This window comes from Gastrolobium bilobum, unplaced genomic scaffold (assembly GCF_033153095.1).
Source record: "Gastrolobium bilobum isolate Gb01-03AN ecotype WA unplaced genomic scaffold, APGP_CSIRO_Gbil_v1 utg12149, whole genome shotgun sequence".
Lineage (NCBI taxonomy): Eukaryota > Viridiplantae > Streptophyta > Magnoliopsida > Fabales > Fabaceae > Gastrolobium > Gastrolobium bilobum.
The window spans coordinates 43,849-62,894 of NW_026896037.1; the positions used below are offsets into that span (position 1 = coordinate 43,849).

At 35.5% G+C, this 19,046-nt stretch overlaps 2 protein-coding genes across 2 annotated transcripts; one reads left to right on the forward strand and one right to left on the reverse strand.

Annotated features, from left to right (window-relative positions):
* The first annotated feature begins 3,253 nt into the window (after positions 1-3,253).
* On the forward strand, positions 3,254-4,874 carry LOC133297405 (salicylic acid-binding protein 2-like). The gene is made up of 3 exons (XM_061496542.1): positions 3,254-3,631; positions 4,209-4,334; positions 4,432-4,874. Exons 1-3 carry the CDS (start codon positions 3,254-3,256, stop codon positions 4,711-4,713), a joined length of 786 nt encoding a protein of 261 aa, XP_061352526.1. The 3' UTR covers positions 4,714-4,874.
* A 7,723-nt stretch (positions 4,875-12,597) lies between these two features.
* Positions 12,598-18,747, reverse strand: LOC133297403 (uncharacterized). The gene is made up of 12 exons (XM_061496541.1): positions 18,676-18,747; positions 18,513-18,578; positions 18,290-18,430; positions 18,121-18,207; positions 17,451-18,050; positions 15,385-15,867; positions 14,835-14,896; positions 14,643-14,748; positions 14,422-14,501; positions 13,675-14,004; positions 13,417-13,557; positions 12,598-13,285 (listed from the first exon to the last, which is right to left on the reverse strand). The coding sequence occupies exons 1-11, from the start codon at positions 18,739-18,741 to the stop codon at positions 13,494-13,496; spliced, it is 2,085 nt and encodes a 694-aa protein (XP_061352525.1). The 5' UTR covers positions 18,742-18,747; the 3' UTR covers positions 12,598-13,285; positions 13,417-13,493.
* Positions 18,748-19,046: the final 299 nt, after the last annotated feature.

The following is a 19,046-nucleotide window of genomic DNA, read 5'->3' on the forward strand; positions in this document are numbered from 1 at the left end:
GTCCTTTATTTCCCATAAGGAACAAATTTCCTTTGCTGGACTGGAGGGTTCTTCAAGTGTTAGAAAAGCATCCTAGTAATGAGGAGATCAAAGGTGTCATTTTCTCTATGGGGCCTTATAAGGCGCCGGGTGTTGATGGCCTTCATAGTATCTTCTTTCAAAGTCAATGGGATTTAGTGGGAAATTCTGTGTGTAATTTTATCCAAGATGTCTTCAAAAATCCCCAGCAAATTGAAGTAGTGAATCAGACTCTACTCTGTTTGATCCCTAAAATAGGGATACCCCAAACTTTTAAGGACTTTCGCCCGATTAGTTTATGTAATGTTATTTATAAAACGGTAACAAAAATTATTGCTAACCGTTTAAAATTGCAGATGAACAGTCTGGTGATGCCTAACCAATGCAGCTTTATCAAAGGGAGACAGGGCATTGATAATGTCATAATTGCCCAGGAGCTGATTCACTCAATGCGGACCAAAAGGGGATTTAAAGGGTGGATGGCTATAAAGGTGGATCTCGAGAAGGCCTACGATAGAATCAACTGGGATTTCCTTGAAGATACCCTATATGACATAGGGATCCCTGCTAGCTTGATACGTCTTATTATGTGGTGTGTTTCTTCGTGCACAATGAACGTTCTTTGGAATGGATCTTGCACTCAAGAGTTTCGTCCCAAAAGAGGTTTGAGGCAAGGAGACCCATTATCTCCCTATCTCTTTGTCCTCTGTATAGAAAGATTGGCTCATCTTATCAACCAGGCTGTGGAGCAAAAAAGTTGGAAGCCGGTGGTGATCAAAAAGGGAGGCCCGCCAATCTCCCATTTATTTTTTGCTGATGATCTTCTTTTGTTTGCAGAAGCTACTCAGGAGCAAGTCACTGTAATACAACATATTCTTCATACTTTTTGCAGTTCCTCAGGGCAGAAAGTTAACCAGGGAAAAACTAGAGTCTATTTTTCTCGTAATGTGGGGCACACTAAAGCAAGAGAGCTTAGTCATCATCTAGGATTCTCTCTTACTGCAGATCTTGGCCGATATTTGGGTATCCCCCTACATCACAAGAGGGTGGGCAGATCATCATTTTCCTATGTGTTGGATCGCCTTCATTCTAAAATGAGTACTTGGAGTCATGCCAGTTTGTCCCTTGCTGGTCGAGTAACATTATCCAAAGCAGTGTTGACTGCTATTCCATCCTACCCGATGCAGGTTAGTATATTTCCTCATTCCACTTGTGATGAGATTGATGCGAAGATCCGAAGCTTTGTTTGGGGTTCTTCTTCCACGACTAGGCATCCTCATCTTGTTGATTGGAATCAAGTTTGCTTGGATAAAAGTCATGGTGGGCTGGGATTGCGCAATATGAGAAAGATGAATTCGGCTTTTATCATTAAGGTTGGATTTAATCTTCTCGCTCATCCTGATACTTTATGGTCCAGGGTTCTTCGTGCAAAGTATAAAGTTGAGGAAGGTATGACGCCCCATATTAATGCGCCAAACAACAGTTCTCAGTTGTGGAAGGGAATCAAGCGTCATTGGGACATTATCTTAGACCACAGTCGAGTCTTAATTGGTGATGGTAGATCCACTATGTTTTGGTTTGATAACTGGCTTCCTGAATGTGGCCCTCTGATTACCTATGCTCAATCTCATGTTTCTGATGCTGATCGATTGCATTATGTGACAGACTATGTGGATGTGTCGGGTTATTGGAAATGAGATTCTTTGCATCATCTGTTCCCTGCTTGCATCATCCAGCGGCTAATGAATTTTCTTCCCCCCTCTGATCAAGATGGTAAGGACCACATCATCTAGAGCGAGACATCAGATGGGATTTTCACTCTAAAGTCAGCTTATGATTTGCTAAATAACAACACAGCTACAGCTCTAGCTTATCAATGGGACAATATCTGGAGGTGGATGGGACCGGAACGAATACGTATGTTCCTTTGGTTGTTGGTTGGAGAAAAGTTGTTGACTAATAGTCGGAGGCTTCAACGTCACATGACCTCTTCGGGTGTTTGCCCTAGATATAATATCTCTTGTGAAACTAATCTCCACGCTATCCGGGATTGCCCTCAGTCAAAAGAGGTTTGGAGGTTGGTGGTTCATCAAACCAGTTGGCAGGTATTCTTCTCGCTTAATCTGCATGACTGGATCTTCTCTAACTTAAAAAATTGTAGAAGCTTGGCAATGGACGATGATTGGCCTTTGACTTTGGGATATTAGCGTGGAGCATTTGGAGGAGCAGAAACACTTGGGTTTTTGAAGGAAAAATCAATAATGCTTACACAATTGCCCACTCAGCCTTGGGGTATAGCAATTGTGTCAAGCATACAGCTACCACTCTCCATGCAGCAGGTCTTCAACCGAGAAAAAGTGTAGAGAAGATGATAGCTTGGTCTTTTCCTCCGTTAGGATGGGTTAAACTTAATGTTGATGGGGCTAGAGCTGGTAATGGGAACAGATCAGGATGTGGTGGTGTTATTCGTGACCCGTCCGGAGCTTGGATTATCGGTTTCTGCAAGAATTTGGGGCCAGGTACTGTTTTGCATGCAGAATTATGGGCTTGTTTGGAAGGTTTGCGTTTAGCTTGGGAAAAAGGATTTAGAAAAGTGTGGCTGGAAGGAGATTCCCTCTCAGCCCAACAGATTATTTCTAATGGGTGTCATCAGGATCACCCTTCGTCGAGCTTGGTGCAACGTATTAGAGGAATGTTGCAAAGATGCTGGCAGGTCCAGATTTCTCATGTCCATCGTGAAGGAAACAAAGTAGCTGATTTCTTAGCTTCACATGCGTATAGCTTTCCATGGGATGTACAAGTCTTTGATGACCCTCCTCCTGGCTGTCTTCAAAGTTTATACAGCGACACTGTAGGTGTTCGCTGGGCTAGGTTCTGTACTTAGGCCTTTTTGTTGTGTTTTTCATTTCCTTTATCTTTCAAAAAAAACATACTTGGAGCGTTTGGTACAAGTGACATTTTGTAGAATTTTTGGTAAATTGAATTTTTATAAATTTTTATTTTTCGGATATTATCGTAAACTAAATATTTTCATCATATTTTTGAAAATTGAAATTTCAGAATAAAAAAACTTTTAGTCTACAAAACGCCCCCCACTGGGACTATTCATAACCACATCTGCCCTCCTATCAGTCAACAAAGCGCCAAACACAACGGTCGGCTCTTATTCTCCAGTATATTTCGTTGTCTATATATAGCGGGAAGGAAAATAGAGCAACCACACACAAAAAACATTATGGATACAGAAAATTGCATAGTTCGGAAGCTTTATGTTCTGGTGCACGGTTGTTGCCATGGGGCTTGGTGTTGGTACAAGGTTAAGCCACGCCTGGAATCTGCTGGCCACCAAGTCACAGTACTTGACCTTGCAGCTGCTGGTATCAACATGAACAAAATAGAAGATTTTGATACTTTTTCACAGTACTCTGAGCCTTTGTTGCAGCTATTGCCCACAATCCCCCCAAATGAAAGGGTAGTTCTTGTGGGACACAGCCTTGGAGGGCTTAGCATAGCCCTTGCCATGGACAAATTCCCCCAAAAGATAGCAGTTGGTGTTTTCTTAGCTGCTTTTGTGCCAGACATTGAACGCAAACCGTCTTATGTCATTGAAAAGGTATGCATCTGAGCCTTGAGGATATTTTTTTTTTGAAATTTCATCAATTCGATCGGTCATGTCATTAAATTACATACTACTACTGCATCCACATTAAATTTGGAAGAGAGGGAGAGAAATGAAGGTGGAGAAAGACTTTGACAGCTAATCTAATTAATGGGGAAATATATTGTAACAACCAACTAGTGTTATTATCAATCAATTTCACCGTTAGATCGACTATGTGATTCAACATTTATATTTAATTCATGGTTATGATTCCTCATATTTAATATTTTATATTTTTTTCACCTTTGTATGGTTATGATTTCCCATATTTAATGCTTTCACATTAAATATGGGAAATCATAACCATACAAAGATGGAAATAAATATAACCGTTGGATCAATATAATCGATCTAACAGTAAAATTAATTGATAGTAACATTGATAGTAACACTAATTAATTGTTACAATATCTTGCCCCTTAATCTAATAAGGTAGAGTAGAATTGTGAAAACTTTGGTGGACTGATAACTATGACACACTTTACATTCATCTTGATCATCATATGTATATTTTTTTTAACTTCAACAGTTCAATGAGAGGACCCCAGCTGCTGAATGGTTAGACACTGAATTTTCCAAATGTGGAAACAGAACATCATTGTTATTTGGTCCTAATTTATTGTCCACCAAGCTCTATCAACTCTCCTCCGCTGAGGTAATTATATGTTACAAGTTACAAGAGTTACCTCCTTATCTCATACTAATGCATGCTAAGAAATGACATGTTTGGATTCCACAATTGGATTTTGTAGGATCTTGAATTGGCCAAGGCCTTAATAAGGCCAGGGTCACTTTTTCTTGAAGACTTGTCTCGGCAAAAGAACTTCTCCAAAGAGGGATATGGATCAGTTCCACGTGCTTTTGTTGTTTGCACTGAGGACCTAATAATTCCATTGGAATATCAGCTCTGGATGGTCAAAAATGCAGGGATTAATGACGTGTTAGAGATCAAAGGCGCTGATCATATGGCTATGCTTTCCAAGCCACAAGAACTATGCGAATCTCTCCTCCAGATAGCTATTAAATACGCATAAGTTCATGGAGCATGCCTTAATATTATTTGTTGTGTTTGAATTTGACTTGTGTTCGAAAAATAAGTCTCTCTTTTGAAACCACAAGACATATCAATAAAGTGACATTCTTGCATCTCGTGTGTTTTTTCGGGGTACAAGCACGCAACTTTGTAAAATTCACAGTCCGAGTTGTATTTCTGTGTAAATTCATGTTAATGAATAAATTGAACTTATTAAATAATTGATAGGTTCCAGTGTCGTTAAATAAATTCACCAAAACCCATAATTAAGTCGTTCATATGGTAAGCAAACTTCGAGTAATAATTAATCCAGCAAAAAAGCTCGACAAAATAAATAATAAAAATAATTCACAAAGAAAATATAGTAACTAAACCGTTGAAGTATAAGCACGCAATTTAACTCATAAAGCATACAAATTTTTAAAAAATTTAGGGTCTGTTTCGAGCACCTGATAAAGAAGATAGGATAGGATAATTTATCATATCCTACTTGTATCTCTTGTTTGGTGGGTCAATAAGATATGATTAGTTTATCCTATTGTCTCATTTTATCCTATCCAATACATGATTTCTTATCCTATGGGGGGAGCTGAGTTAGGATTCAATACGATAGAATACCAAAATTGGATACTCAATATATCTTCACGCTACCCAATATATCCACACGCTACCCAATATATTTGTATTTATTGCATTTTTTTTTCTTTTATCTTTCTACATAATCTTATCATATTGCTAATCAAGTGCTTATCAAACAAAGGACATGATATAGGCTTATCAGCCCTATATCATATCCTATCCTTATCAACCCCCTATCATATCCTACCTGTTCTGTCTGAAAGACAGAGGTGTCCAGCCGGTGGCTGGTATATTTTATGTAGGATCTATGTGCCCTCTCTTAGGTATCTATGAATGAGATACCTTTGATGGTAGGCTGATCACTGTGCACAATAATATCGACATAGTCAAGGCGTGAGGTGTGTGGACAGTGACAAGCTAAGAGAGAGGGTTTAGAGAGTGTGTGTACCTTATTGGTTTAACCTCGTATTTATAAATGAGTTACCTGAAGGAGTGTACTTCTGGGCCTCTTAGGAATATTGGGGGCCTAAGTCCAACTGCTTAGCTGTCTGGATAAGATTGTCATTAATAGGAGATTTCTTTTCTTTTGTGTTGTCCTTTATTGGTCCTTCTAGAATATGAGCCTTTTGTCAGGTCCATAACAGTACCCTTATCCTATCCTGTCCACTAAACGAGTCCTTAGTATACCAATGAACGAGGGGCAGATAACCAATGTCTGAAAATTTTCAAGAATTTAAAAAAAAAAAAATATATATATATATATATATATATGGATTTTATTAATCTCATGTTAAAGGAGATAGTTATCTCATGTCATAGAGACAAACTAGTGGGCTCCACCACCTGAAAAAATAAAAGAAAAGAAAAGAAAAAGATGACAGTTATCGAAGGGTGTGTAGAAGAGAAAACTTATATTATGTGACATAAGAATAGTTTTTTTCCTATATATATATATATATATATATATATATATATATATATATATATATATATATATTAGTGAAATAACGCTTTTTTTGGAAAAATTAGTACTTATTATAGATAATTTTATCAATCAAGTCAGTTGCCCTCTTTAGCAATCTTTTGAAAGCAAAGTAGCAAACAATTAATTTTGACAAGACAATATCATTATGATTATACTTCAAAATAATTGTACTTCATAATACTTTAAAATAATCTTAAAATTTAAAATCAATTAGTTGCAAATAGTTTTTTCTTTCCCAATTTATCAAACGGACCCATGTGATCAACGAAACTATCACCAGTTTTTTTGGTAAAAAGAAAGGCAAAGCCCAAACTACTCTGTAGTCTGTACCCTTTCGCTGGAAAGGACACGCTAGCAAGGTCTTGCAGTAAAAGATGACCGCATCCATTTGGTCTCTAGCACGTGTAATTTTTTTTAATCATTTTATCCGTTCTCAAAACTCGAAGTTGAGATCTGGAATGCATGTAGACTTATGATGTGCATGATAATTATTCTATTTTCTGACACTATTTTTAAAATTAAATATTTTTTTCTATTTCAGTGCCTTGGAACAGTTCTTGAAGAAAAAAATGTATTTGATAATATGTTATATTTTTACTCTGAGAATGAGAATTACATCTGATAACACAATAAATATTATAATAAAAATAATTCTTTTTAAACATAATTTTTTTTTCGAATCATCACTTTCATTTCTATATGGTGGTGGTGGTGGTGGTGACATCAGTGACTGCGGCGGCGGTAATGATGGTGATGGTAGTGGTGGTGGTAACTCAGTGACTGCGGCGGCGGTGGTAATGGCGGGGATGGTGGTGGCGGCGACAGCGATAATGGTGGCGTGGTAGTGTGATGACAGTGGTGGCAGCAGTGGCTGTGAAGATCATGGTGGTGGTTGGTGATGGCGATGGTGATGGTGATGGTGGCGGTAGTGGTAGTGGTGGCGGCGTGGTGAGGTGATGGTAGTGGTGACAGCGGTGATAGTGGTGACGGTGACATGGTGGTTGTGGTGGTGGTGACGACGACACTAGTGGAATGACGATAGCAACGATGATGGTGGTTGTGGTGGTGGTGGTGGTGATGATAGAGGTGAAGAGTGATTGAGAGAAGTGTTTCTGATTTTGTGTCCGAGAAAGAAAAAATAGAAAAAAATTATTCTTTTTTCTATTCCCAGCACAAAAATTAAACTGGTTCATCTCAGAAACAAAAAATAAACTGATTTTATCAAACGAGTTTTATATCCATTTTTATTCTCAAGAACAGAAATTATAAATAAAAAAAATGATTTTAAAAAAATTGCCATGCACACCCTTAAATCACACTATGAGAATAGCTTTGTGCCAAATCAGTACTCAATTCCCATCATGGAGCTCATGCATTATTCGAGTATCCCATGACTTCTGTCTTATCAGGTTATATCGGATATAGAAAAATAAAAACAATTTTTATATTTTACATTATATCTTATGAGTAAGATATAGTCCGATGAATTGAATTGCAGTGCATCGTATGCTGTGTAAATGCTCTCGTACAATAGATGTAAATGGGTGGGAGGAGGAACAACCATTCAACCAATGCATGCCGACGGAACAACAGTAGACAAATCACATTCAATCCAAAGTTGTGCAATGCCATCATCTTAACTTATAAACAGAACGGTGCAATTTGTTCCGCAAATATAAAATTATTAATATAACTTCTGTAATATCTCAAAAAACAAAATAATAATAATAATAATGTGTACCCTTATGTATAGTGTTATAGGCATTGATTGCTAATAGTGTGTCATGATATGACTATAAAATTGTAACCTTAATTAGTGGTGATTTTAGTTGTAACGTTTAGCAGTTATGGTTAGTTATCATTTAGTTAGTAAATGCCAACAATTATTTTTATTTAATTTTGTAACCATTGAGATATTATAATTAAAATAATTATGATGACCTTTCATTTTACCTGCAGTTTTTATAACTAAAATAATTATGATGACCTTTGATATTAGTTGCAGTTTCAATAATTGAAATAAGTATATAACTTTTGATATTACTTGCAGTTTCAATAATTGAAATAAGTATATGACTTTTGATATTATCTGTAGTTAATGTCTCGGTTTCAAAACTACAGCTATAAATAGGAGTTTAACCTAATCAAACCAAACCACTTCCCAATTCTCAACATTTCTCCATTTCTCTTCTCCTCTACTTTCTCTCTTCTTACTTCAAATTTTTATTTATTTTATTTTACTATTATTTTCCTTTGGATACCAACCGCTTTTCTTCCTCCAATCACTTTTCTTCTAAAAGGTAGCCAACACGGAGACCAGGTAATCCTAATCCCTAGGTGGTTGTAGATTTGTTGTATAGAAATTTGTTGGGTGTATCCTAAACCTTTAGTTGTAATAGATTATTTATATACGGATTTTGTTTGATATAATATTGACCTTTACGGAGTAATATATTAATTTTATGTGATTCTTATTTGATATAATCCCAATTTGTTATATGTAATCCTAATCCCTAGGTATTTGTAGGTTATCTCTTTTATATGAAATTTGGGCATAATCCTTATATGTAATCTTAATCCCTAGAGAGTCAAGGGTTAGCTTTATATGAATATTTGATGTAATCTCGATGCTTAGGGCACTATATCCTGATCCTTAGGGCATCTTAAATTATTTTTAGATGAAATTTGGTATATGTAATCCTCTAGGTGATCGTAGGATAATTTTATATTAAATTTGTTAAATATAATCTTGATCTTTAGGGAATTTTAGGATGTTTTCATATATTATATCAACCCTTAGGGTATTTAAATTAAATTATTTCAACATCTAAAATTTAATTGGATTAATAATTGGATTTTGGCTTTACTCTAATAGATGTGAGATGTGAATATTTGAATTATGATTTGGAAAATTATGATATGATGATTGGATTTGGATTTTACTCTTATAATTATGATTTGGAAAATTATGATATGATGATTGGATTTGGGTTTCACTCTGGTAGATGTTGAATAGGAAAATTATGATATTATTGGATAATGAATTTGAAAATTATGATATTATTGAAAGATTGAATTTGGAAACTATACTCTTAATTTGATATGAAAATCATGAAAACTATTTGACAATTATGAGAATCGTGATAAGATTGAATTGTATTGATTGTGTGTGATTGTAATAAATAATAGTGGAAAGATAGCTTTTGGGATGGTACCTCCTGAAAGTGATGAACACAATCTTTGGGCTTTATGCCTTTGATATTTATTTGTTGTGACAAAGATGTTTCCGTTCTTCCCAAAGTGGTATCTGGCAACAATGGTTATTTCCCGGGGTACTAGTAGCAACTTTGGAAAGAGGTGTGCACACTAGGATTTGATATTTTGATGATGGCCAATTTTGATTATACGTGACTGGCAACAGTGATTATTTCACGGGTCACAGGGTAGACTGGCAACAGTGGTTATTTCCCGGGTCTACCATGGTTCTCTTCCCACTAAATACAATGAACTTAAACATTATTAATAATGAAATTTGTTATTTGATTTGATTATGATGAATGTCATTGAGTTGTGAATATTATCATATTATGATTAAGGTTGTGCTGAATATGTTAGTTGATAATTAATTACCCTCACTGCTACACTAAATAAACTTAATAAAGATTATTAAACATTATTAATAATGAAATTTGTTATTTGATTTGATTATGATGAATGTCATTGAGTTGTGAATATTATCATATTATAATTAAGGTTGTGCTGAATATGTTAGTTGATAATTAATTACCCTCACTGCTACACTAAATAAACTTAATAAAGATTATGAATAATATTTGATTCTATGTGAATATATATTGAAGTTGATAATTTGATGTAATTGTGATGAGAATATATATGATGAATATTGAAGTTAATATTTGATCTGATTATGATGAGAATATTTTATATATATGATAAAGTTGATATTTGATTCAATTATTAAGAAATTATATATTTAATTTGATTACTATATTTGAGTTATGTAATTTGTGTTTTTGATTAGGATTACCAGCTTCGCTGACTGTTTGTGTTTGTTTGACTGCAATGATCCTTTTGGGGGAGCAGATTTTCCGTGATACAGGTTGCAAAAGATGGGACTAGTAGTGAGCAGTGAGGATAATGACTTAGAGAATTTCCAGCTAGTTCTAAATTTTATGTATTAAAACAAAGTCTCTGATTTTATCTTTACATTTATGAATGTAATAGAGTTAGGATTGCACTTGTCCATGTACAGGTGCATCGGTAACATTCTCCCAAATTGGTTTTAGTTTGGCTTCCGCGGTATTTCTATGATCATAAAAATAAACAAAACAATAAAACGTGAATTTTGGCAATTTCTTTATTATAATAAGGTTTCATAAATTGTTAGAAATTTGGGAGTGTTACAACCTCAGTTAATATTTTATGATTTTAGAATTAATTCTTTTTATGATATCAGGCCTCAGTGATTAAATAGTTACGAGTTCGATTCTCACCATATCACCATATGGTGAAATTAAGTAAATATAAGATAAATCAAAAAATAGGCAATGCAGCACTAGGTAAATTAAAAAAATGGATCTATACAATGTTAAAGAAATATAAAACAACTAATGTAGTATTATCGAATGCCTTAAAATTTTGGATTAAATTCATCTTTTATATAAATGTCCCATAATTCAGTCATTGTGACACATGCGAAGCAAATTATGTACGAAACCTGAGACCCACGTGCCGGAGGAGTCCATTAAGAGTCCCCCACAACCAAGTGTAACACCACCCTTCCAAACAGAACCATCAACATCACTTTTAGTCCATTCATCTGATTCTGGTAGAAAAATCCATCTCATGTTTATCTGCTAGTACCGCAAGCTTCGGCTATCAAAAGGTGAAATGCAGTTGGCAAACACGAATTCTCTGGTTTTGGACCAAGCTAGGTTGGTGCTCAAACATGGCTCTTTCTAATGCACATAAGTTGAAGCCAAAGAACTGATGTCTAGGAAGAGGGTGTAAAAAGGTCAGCCAAACTTCCTTGATTCTGGTGCAGTGTCTTAATATATTATGGAACAATGATCAATTTGCCACTTTTTAAAAAATAAAATTGCCGAAATGACACATGAACAGTAAAATTTTTCAAAGTGTCACGCGTACAAATTCGTTACAGCAAGTAGGGAACTTTGTTTGTTGATGTGGCATGTTTCTGGACCTAGTTCCCTACTAATAATAGCGAATTACATGAAATGCCACTATGCTCCGAATATTGTTAAGACATGTGTCAATATGGTATAAATTCGCTATACTGGTTAGCGAACTAGGGGAGAGTCAGAAACAAAAAGTTGGAAGTCATAAAAGTTGAAGGAAAAAAAGCTTTTGGAAAGAAAGAAAGAGACAATGTAATGAAAGTAGCAACACACAGCCACGTGAATTTGTATCATGGTACTGTTACCAACACACGTAGTTCGCTAGGATGCATAGCTAACTAGTTGTTCTCTTTTTCTTCAAAACGGACTAACATTTCACATAGTTTGCTATTATCAGTAGCGAACTAGGTCTAAAAACATGTCACATTAGTAAACAAAATTCGCTACATGATGTAACGAACTTGTACGCGTGATGTCACATTAGTAAACAAAATTCGCTATTGATGTAACAAACTTGTACGCGTGGCACTTTGAGAAATTTTACTGTTTGCGTGTCATTTCTGCAATTTTTTTTTTTTTTGAAAAGTGACAAATTGGTCGTTGTTCCAAATATCATTTGGTTTCCTTTAATTTGTTAAAATAAAATAAAAATTAAGAGAGCACAGTATTTATAGTGCCTCTGCTTCAGTTTACTCCTACTGATATTTCTTTACATCATAATAATTAATCAATTAATTTTCATAAACATTTAATGCTATATTTTTAGAAGTATTTTATTAAATTAAAAAATAAATTAAAAAAATCAAACAAATCTTGGTAATTTCTTAAAGAAAAATTACCAAATCCTTATTAATTTTTTCATTTTTTTCATTTAATTTTCAGCATGTGCTAATTAGGGATAGACGTTTAAAGACAATAGTAACAACATTTGGCATGTTATAGATACTTGTGGGATTAAGTCTATCCATTTCTATGCGTATTCTGTCTTACAACTTAGTTGTCAATCTCCTTAAAGCACACACCAAGGTGGTTGTAACTTGTAACAACAAGGATATTAATAAGAGAGGGAAATTAAGAAACAGATGGAGAGAATTAAGGAGAAAAAGGGGAGAAGGATGCAGAGAGAGAATGGAGAGAGAAACTTGAATATTTTCTTGTGGTGTCTTTCTCATTGATAGCCTATTTAAAAAAATTATTGCTGTAACAGAATTCTTAACAACCAACACTTCTAATGGTAAAGGAGATATTAAGGGAAATACATATGGCCTATAGTTGATTCTAAAAATTAATAAGGTGGATAACTGAGTTCCTACACTAACCCAAAGTCTTTCATCCTTTATCTCACGCAATTCCAATATCATTTTTATGCGTATTCGATCTTTTAACTTGGTTGTCATTCTCCATAAGCACACACGAAGGTGGTTGTGACAAGAAGGATGAAAATAACCCAAATTCTTTCGGTCCTTTATCTCACGTAATTCTATTATCCTAATTTGTTTTTCCCAGCCTCTAATATGCTACAAGATTCTAATATTAGCCACTCGACCCCTTTTCATGACAGCCTTTAAATGACGGGGTACAAGATTGACTTTGAATGAGATTTATAAAACCATGGCAACAAAGTTTCCACTTGTGATCTTGTCCTGCATGACATGCTTATTTGGAGGAGCAAGAATGCAAGCTCCATGTACGAAGAGAAAGGCATCCACAAGAAAGACATCCAGTAGCAGCCATTTCTTGAGCTGTGGCACTAAGACCCCATGTACCATTGGAGTAGCCATCTTATACCCATGCAGCTCAGTGAACCAGCACACAATTTACCCCTTTCAGTCCATGCATGCCACCGCCCCCTGTTTTCAGCAAGTATTCCATTCAATCAGCAAACTAAAATTTAAATATGACAGCATAAAAAATTCTGGTATAACATTCCAAAAACACTCAAGAAGCAGGCCTAGTTTCCTGCCATGAGCATCCTACTCACCCAAGTACGTAGTTCGATCACCAATAAAAAATGCAAGATAGCCAAACTTCCAGACAACATTCGTGCAGTTTTGGTAATTACTCAGTTTTCTGTCCATGGAATCCCTTTTCCTGACAGCAGAACTCTTGAAATCTTCTTAGACTACAAAATATAAGCTCATTACTATCTTCTTCTTCTTCTTTTTCAGGTATACATAATCATATTTCTAAAAACCTGACCCATCTGTTAAACAAATAAATTCATTGCTATGCAACATACCGTTTCAGAAGCACTTCAGGATTATATGGAAACAAGTTCTTTTGATGAAGATTTTCAACAGAATTGTTCAAAGATAGTAAACATTCTGCAGCTTTCTTGAATGGCTTAATAAAATAGTACTTGAAGCCATATTGAGTGTCTTCCTTATAATTCTTGATATGCAATACGATACTCGCCTCGTTGTCAACTGAAGAAGGCATTCCATCTGCCAGGAACTGTGGACCATCCCCTAAAACTTTTCTTCTCTTGCAAGATGATTGATTTAAAAATTCTCCATTTAGTGGAAATTCCATAAATAATTTCCATGAGTTGCATATCAAATGCAAGATCCTACCAACACACATGCAAAAGAGAAAAATGTAAATGCCAACTTTCAAATAGCAATAAGCCAGGACAAGTGCCAAAACCAAAATTCATTAATTTATTAGTAATTCTCTTTCTTGATTTGTTTCACCCTCACATTAAACAAATCGTGAGCACAGTGGGTTTTGATCCATGAACTTGTTTCCCGCAATTGAATAAAGGAAAAGGAAATTGCGGGTTGCAACAAGATTTCATAAAATTTGAGGCTGACCAAAGTTTTCTCTTACATGAATAGAATGCAAGATGTCAAACCATAGCCTCGAAAACATCACAAATCTAACAGAAAATTAGTCACAACAAACAGGTGTGATTATAGCTAAGCCTGTTTATTTATTAATACAGAAAGGGAAAATTTTGTGATCCTATAAAGTTAGTATAATATACCTAAGAAGATATTTAGCACAGCTTATTCCAGTATCTTTCGAAATGAGGTAATCAAGAAGCACTTGGTGATCATAATGTATCTGTAGATCAGCAAGTAAAAGACAAGATAATCAATAAGTGAGATTTTATTTATTTTTTATTTTTTCAAATTAAACTAATTAATAAACTGGATAGCAATGGGCGTATCCTATCTGCATGTGAAGGTATTATATAATACTAGCCTCTGAAAGAAACAGATGGAAAAGGTACACAGGATTGAAAATGTCTAACAGATCAAAAGGAAAATCCTTCTTTACATCCTGATATGCAGCATCCTTTCTTTCAAACCTGCATCATATGATTCATATCAATCTCAGGACAGTGGATCCTTCCATTAAATGGTTAATAATAAAAGGAAACAAACAATTACTTACTGTTGCTGGAGACATGATGATATGCTAAGCAATTGCAAAAGCACTTCAAACAATAGATCATCCTGCCATTTAAGTGATAAATAACACCAATGAAACACCAAGATTGTAGAAAGACTCAAAGCTGTTGTGCTAAAGAAGGGGGGTGGGGGGAATACTCCAATTCTCATTAATGCCTCAGTTTTGCAAATATATTACCAATCTAAGAAGCATAGCCATAGACACACTAAAAACGTCCCATTAGAATTTGGAAGTATTCTCAATTCACACATAAATACAGCTCCTTTATTAAAAGCTTCTGTGCTTCACAGTTTCCAATACGTGATCACCTAGCCTAACTTGTTAGAGAAACTTAATAAAATCCCTGATGGTATTTAACTTAACCTTCAAACTCTTATAATCATTATCCTCGTACATTCCATATGGACCCAAGACTTTCAAAAAACCTAAATTTCCAGAACTGAAAAATGTTATGAAGACATAGGCCACCTCAAACAAGCTTCATACTCAAACTACTGTGCACAAGTGGCATGAAAAGGGTGAGTAGACAAACCTCGCGTAGATATAGCTGGAGGAAAGATGATATGAAGTTCATACATATCTCCATGTACTTTTCATGGTTGATAGTGACCTCAGTTGGAAGATGTCCTTGAATCCACTTGTAAAGTTCTTGTGATCCTTTTTTTCTGCAGGAATGATCAAGCTCTGAATCTGGGTTAGTGGTAAAACATGAGCATAAAGATGAACAATTACAGTGGTGAGCATTCTCTCCTCTTTGACTGATCAAACTGAATGAACAAGCCAGTAAGAGGAAAACAGCTTGTCTTTGGAGGTGGCTGGAATACATCCCACATGCTTCTTCGTCCGACAAACTAAATAAAAATGGAGAGCCTTCCAGACAATCACCTTGATCAGACTGAAATTGAGTTAAGGGTTTCTGCAAAAGCTCTTCAAAGTAGTTATGAAGGAGTTCAAACCAAGAAAGAAGGATCGAACAGTCTAGATATGTGAGTGAGCCAAGTCTGATCATCAGAACCTGCAGAAAAAATGGTAATTGGTTTGAAGAGTGCAGTTCATAAAGGGGTCATTCACACTGTCTAACAACGAGCAGAATTGCATACATAAGTAATAGCACAACTTATTGAATCTGAAAAACCAATGGTAAAATAAAAACATGACATAACAGGAAAACAAGGACTTTCCTCAGAAGTTGTTCTTGAGTAAACTTGCTTCCACTCAAAGCATACATGGTTGTAAATTCCAAATTTATTTCTCTTCTTTTTCTCAGTAAATTTTCTAGTGATTATAAACTAATGAAAAAATTAAAAAACTTTAAAGAGCAATCTATAACAATAAAAAATTTGCCTCCCTTTTAAAGAAATGTCAAAAGGATTACTTTACAATTTTTCAATGAAAGATTGCAAGTACTAGTATAAAGGTTGCCAATATACATCCTAAGTATCCCGGCCTATAGTAAAAGTTATCAACTTGAACAATGCACAGAGAACTGGAAGACAGTAAAACCTCCACAATTGGTGAAAAAGTTGAAGGAGATAAGGCTAAATTGTCAATACCAACAACGCAAACAAGTCACTAGACACTGATTTCGGCAAATATATGCCAAGACACGCCAGTCATGCAATTGGAACAGTAATGGCAACTTAATTTTTACAACCTTTATTCTAATTGCACACTGAGGCTTTAATTGGTGCAACATGTCTTCTATATCTTGGGGACAACTTATAACTATGGATTGATTGGATTCTGCCAATGGTATAGATCTCAAGACTAGACATGCTGCTGGAATTTTGGTGTTTAGGTAGAAAAGGGAAAAGAGAGAATATATTTCACTAATGCGATTCTAAATAAATTTTGTACATTATAGTAACCTTATACTTTTCTCTTATTTATTTTTATTTATATTTTATTGTAATTGTATTATTTATTATTATTATTATTATTACTATTATTTTCTTCCTTTCACTTAATTTTTTCTTGCTTTTTATTTGGTTTCATTGACTACTGACCCCAATTAGTTTGGGATATAGGTATTGTAGATGTATACTGACCTTATACTTTGTGTGTGACTCATGGTAAGGTTGCTCCTTTGTAACCGGAAGGTCACAGGTTCAAGTGTGGGAAGCAACCCTTTTGCAAAAAGGCAAGGGTACAACTGCTTATAAACGACCCTCACCCATACCCTTGCATTGGGGACCCTTGTACATCAGGATTTGCACTTTATACTGACCTTATAATTCTATTTATACTAATAATCTAGGTCAATTACAATACAAACAGTACAATTCTAGCCTAATAACACTAACAATGTACTAACATAATATATCAACTCAAAAATATTATTTAGTGGTTCCTGGCATCCTTCAAAGAAATTTGGTTTGAGATTGGGATGGAATATTTTTGTCAAGCTCTGTCAGCACTAAAATTTTACTTCTTGCTCTCTGTTCTCCGCATGCCTACCACAAAAAGCATTCTTTATAATAATCGTAACCTACTTTTTCATAAAATTTAAAGTGGAAACTATGATCGATATCTGCATTCAATTCTACAAGTGTTGAAAAAATCAATTTGAAGTTCATTGAACAAGTGGATGAACCTTACCAGCAACTTGTGTTTCAAGTAATGAATGCTGCATGTCTCAGCACTATCTTCTTGCTTGCCGAGACACCACTTTACAAGTCTAGGTATAAGATTCGTGACTGTGACAATAATTGGATGTTTACTGGCAGAATCACAACCAGTTTCCACAAAATCATTCCGGTCAACCAAAGAGCATAGCAACTGAAGAAAAGTGCCAAGAAACTTAGGCTCCATAGCACCGAAACTATTGCGGCTCAATTGATTCATAGAAGAGCTTTTATTGGTGCCACCAATGTCACAACTCTGATAATACTCATCCAACAAATCCCAAGGCATTTTCAAAAGACAAGAATTAACAGAGTCATAGTACACTTTGACAAGTCCATCATCATAGTCTTCCTTCAACTGTTTGCATATAACACGAAGCACCTGAGTGATGCCAGCCACAGTAGACCAATCACAATTCTTCAGCCCACATTGCATCAGAAAATCAACGTTGGAAGAATCAAAGTCATTATTTTCAGCACCAGAAGAAGGCGCGTACGAACACGATAGCATTCTAGCAATCGCCATTTCCAAGGAACAGCACAACAAATGAATGCAACCATCCCAATTGTTACCCTGCAAATTATCACAGGGAATCATATAGCAGGTGTGATCTAAATTCATCAATCAAAATACTCTTTCATACCGTTGTGGACACAAGCTTTGAAGTTAAGACAAGAGCATTGACAGCCACGTGTCGAACAAATTCACTCTTCACAGTTAGCAAAATCATCTGCCACGAAAAGCAACAACACCGAATAATATTCGCAAGAATGTTACACAGTCAACCAATAGTAGCTGGTCTTCACACTCACCATTTCAGTTACGATTTTCTGTAGACATTGATCGACAGAAGAATGCTGGTTCGAACAGCACAATTCTTCTTTGTCTGGAGCAGGTTTCGCGTCCGCACCAAAATCAAATCCACGAATCTGCACCTGAATTTTTCTCACGACCTAAAATGAAAAATCGTCGATAAGCAAATAAATCAGGTACAGAACATTTAATAGTATTTTGAATATGAGAAAGAATTTAAACCTGAGAAGAAGCGACTAGAATCTCCTTCTCCTTCTCCTTGCACACCGAAACGAACTCACGTGGTTCCTGAGGCACATGGAAAACAGGTTTGGTTTAACGAATCAGTTGAGAATTGAATAAGAAAGGAAACCCTAGAGTTGGAGGTGAGAACAGTGAAACAGACTATGTAGGGGCGGAGTGACTCGTCGACAAGTCGGCAGAGCCACCGGAGTTCACCGGGCGGAGACATTTCCGGTCTCGCAAGTCAGAATTGCATATGCGGTGCCTTACTATCTACTGTGCGATATAACGCCAACCCAACGTTGTCGTTTAAGCCAATAATAGACAAACATTAAACGCTGCCAGTTTCGGAGAGAAACATAGCAATAGATTATAAAGCACCAACACTTCAAAACTTCTGACGTGTTGTGTCTGATATTTTTCGACACTTTCTGATATTCTAATACTTATTGCAAAGACTCAAAAAAGTTCAAATTTTACGTTGTGTTGGATTTTGAGTTCCAACTATTAGATTTATTAAATTACGATTACTAT